Source organism: Anneissia japonica, unplaced genomic scaffold, assembly GCF_011630105.1.
Source record: "Anneissia japonica isolate Jap-2015-1 unplaced genomic scaffold, ASM1163010v1 scaffold277_len1293397_cov203, whole genome shotgun sequence".
NCBI lineage: Eukaryota > Metazoa > Echinodermata > Crinoidea > Comatulida > Comatulidae > Anneissia > Anneissia japonica.
The window spans coordinates 847,110-850,769 of NW_022719460.1; the positions used below are offsets into that span (position 1 = coordinate 847,110).

At 33.3% G+C, this 3,660-nt stretch overlaps 1 protein-coding gene across 1 annotated transcript in view; it reads right to left on the minus strand.

The window, feature by feature from the left end:
- LOC117110907 (RNA polymerase II degradation factor 1-like) overlaps positions 1–3,278 on the minus strand; it is a 41,350-nt gene extending 38,072 nt beyond the window's left edge. The window contains exon 1 of the mRNA XM_033253730.1: positions 2,847–3,278. Within this exon, the coding sequence (XP_033109621.1) occupies positions 2,847–3,141 (295 nt within the window). The 5' untranslated portion in view covers positions 3,142–3,278. The remainder of the gene's footprint in view (positions 1–2,846) is intronic.
- Positions 3,279–3,660: the final 382 nt, after the last annotated feature.

The window sequence follows — 3,660 nt, forward strand, 5'->3', positions numbered from 1 at the left end:
TATATATCATTTGAAAATGATAATTAGCCATCTCATAGACATGAGGTCTATTCGATATTAGTGTCTTCACACCATTAATTTGAATATTTGATTTATGTTTACATAATTTCATTTATGCTAAAACTAGCATTAATAGAGATGATGTTTAATATCTGCATCTATCTCTCTCCCCAGGGAAGATTGGATGATTGAGTAGACTCAAAATCGAAGGTTTTAGGTTTTAATTCAAAGAAAATACCACTATGGCACTTGCCACCTAATTTTCGCCTCAGATTTTTCCACTAGAGGATTTTTTTTTCCATCCAGCTATTTTTCTACTGTTTTCCAACAGCTATTTCCCCCGGCTATGTCCCAGTATTTTCCATTGTATTTTTCCTCCTAGTTTTCCAACTGAATGTTTTCATCAGTTTATCTATTGTGTAAGGCGGAACACATTATTTGTTTATGCTTTTGTTTTTGTTTTGTAAGGTTACATCATAAATGAGGGCCGATAATAAAAAGCCTTATCCAATCAATTAACTGATTGACTCTTAATGCATTTGAAATACTAATGAAGCCAAAAGACTCATTGTAGAAACGTGATTTTAAAAAGTTTGCTTAAGTGTTCACACAAAAAAAAACAGGAAACCTCTTTTTAACATTGAGTACTCTTTTGGACAATAAATAACACACCTATTTCCTGGTCGGTCTATATATCCTACTTATGTTTTGCTGCATCTGCTAATAATAATCCGGCAAGGAGTGGAAATATTATTTCCACCATTAAAATGTCCGGTAGTGGTCATTCTTGTACTATGCCAAACATTTTCCAGTAGGTTTTATTGGGTTAACTCACAAGCTGATCTATATGATATTCAATTGGTGTGATATGTGCTGTAAATACGAATACATAGGCTAAAATTAATTTTTTGGCGGCCATATTAAATTTCAAGAAGGCGGACATTTTGAAATTTAATATGGTGGTCTTCTGACATAATTTCTGATGGCTGTATAGTAGTCCCTGATATCGAAAACATGGGCAACAGTCTTTGATTGACAGTGGTAGATACACATGTAGATATGAATATTGACAAAAATATCATTTATTTGGCGGCCATCTTGAAATCCAATAGGGCAGTGCCATCTGACATAATTTCTGATGATTGCATTACACTCATTGATATTGAAAACATGGGTAATGATCTTCAATTGGCAATGACATGTGCTGTAGATATGAATATATTGGCTTAAAAATCAATTATTTTGGGGCCATATTGGATTTCAAGATGGCGGCCATTAGGAGGCGTTATTTTTTAGGGTCTATTTTTTTTAATGATCTTTAGGTGTCATAGTATCACTATGGGAAGTTTCATGCTTTCTTCCAGAAGTGCACGATTTTTCTCCTTAGCAGCTCTACTATTTTGGTTTTGGCAACATTAATTCTAGTTTAGTTCTTATATCATAGTAATTATCTTTAAAGACAAATCTGTTAGATAAATAATGAGGTGCAAGGTTATTCATAATCTTAAACATAGTGATGGCTTCATCTATATATAACTTTGGTCTAAATTCATGACATAGCACTTACAAGCCGCAATGAGGCAACGTTTGATTTTTTTTTGTTTTTTTTTTTGATTTTTTTTTCAACAATATTTTGTGAGGGTGGTCCATCCAGCCTGAGCTGATCAATTGGGACCCTCAGTACATAGAATTAAAACATAAGTATAAAATAACGTCCTTCAACGTATTAGTCAATTATAACAACATAATTGATTATAAGCGATAATGATGAACAATGATCAAGAAATTCAACCTTAGCCGCTCTACTAAAATCTGATTACAAAAAGAGAAGTTTGTCATAGGTGCAAAACTTTGAAACGAAATTAGCGATGATGTTAAAAATGTTAACAAATTATCTTTATTTAAAAAAGCATATAATTGCGACATTGTAATTACACTAACAGAATGTTTGTTAACACCATTGTGGTAGTTTCTAACATAAACTTCTGTATTTTGTTAACACCATTGTGGTAGTTTCTAACATAAACTTCTGTATTTTGTTAACACCATTGTGGTAATTTCTAACATAAATTACTGTATTTTTGTTGTTTGTTCGTGTTTGTAAAGTGTAATTAAGTTAGTTTAAGATTTTAAGTCCAGTTAAGATATTTGGTCGTTTATTGTTTGTTAATTTTTTCTTTAGATTTTCTGGTTACTTCAATTGTTGTATACACGGTCTTGCAGAATAACAACTGTTAGTTGAACCAAGTTTCCATGTTTAAAATAAAGCTTATTATTATATTGTCATTGGAGGGTGAGGACTCACAGAAAAAGGTATATGCTAGACCATGTTGAATGGGGACTGAGCCATATCTACTTGTGTTGTATTTACCTTTAAGTTATATATATACACTAGTGTATAGTGGCGGAAGGTTAACCTTTACATCTGATCCTGACTAACTTGTAACATACATTTTACATGTTGTACCAATACATCTTAAGTTATTTAACCCTCAGTCATTAAGTATTTAGTATTTGTTCAGATATTCTTACATTTTTGTTTTCTTATTTAACCAATATTATTTTTACAACCTTCAAATGATAATATTTACAAAACATCAAAAATCTTTCCTCAAAAACTGCATAAATATATTTGATCTTTTTGGGATTTGACTAATTTCTAAAAAATATTTTTAATTCATAATGTAGGTTTAATGTTGAGTGTCTCATGATTGTCACTATTCACTGTTTTGAGTAACCCCCACTAACAGTTTAATAAATGTTTTAAAAGTCGTACAAAGTAAATAAACAAACAAATAAATAATTAAACAAATAAATATATATAATCATCAATCACCATATCTTACCTGGTGTTACTTCATCCTGTAATAATTTATGCAAGAGGACATGTTTTTGATTGTTTTCACAAGCATTTGTATCAGGGCTTGCGTTGGAGCTGTCTCCTCTAGTGCCCATGCTCCTGCCTTGTGAATTCTCGGTGGAATCCTTCATGGGTTTATCAGAGTCTTTGCCTGGGAAACCATTTCCAGAATCCTGGTACACTGGAAATGCTTGCCCACCATCTAGATGCATCCCAGAACTGAGTAGTGACGACAAGGCATTTTTAGGTTCCGACTGGAAAACCTTCTGGAACACGTTCATTTTACCGGTGGAAGAGGATCCGGATAGAGCAAGCTTGCTGGGCTCCCCTTCGTTATTCCTTCGAACAAAATAGAGGAGAATTACATAAATTAATTTTGAAATTCACATACCGTACTCGCTTGAATTAGCACCCAGACGCTTAAAAAGTTTTTTGCCCTTTTGAGGGGCGCTTATTAAAAGGGGGCACTTATGAAAACAGAGTGAAAATTGAGGGGGCACTTATGGTAATATATGAAAATTGTGGGGTTTTTCTGGGAACTTGGAAATTTCAATGGGCGATTTTTGATTGAAAAAAAATTATATAAGGACATTCGAAAACCGAAGATTACGAATGGTTCTGGTGCAGAAAAGATAATCGTCCAGAGAGCATGGCTCGTGACAAGATTTTCAAAAGCAGATGAAATTAGTGGTGGTGGTGTATAGGCCCTAAGCTTGTTGGCCATCTGGCGATTGAGATTAGCAGGATCATTGCAGGGCTTCTTGCAAACTCAAATGAAAACGTGCTAAAGGTGCAAATGT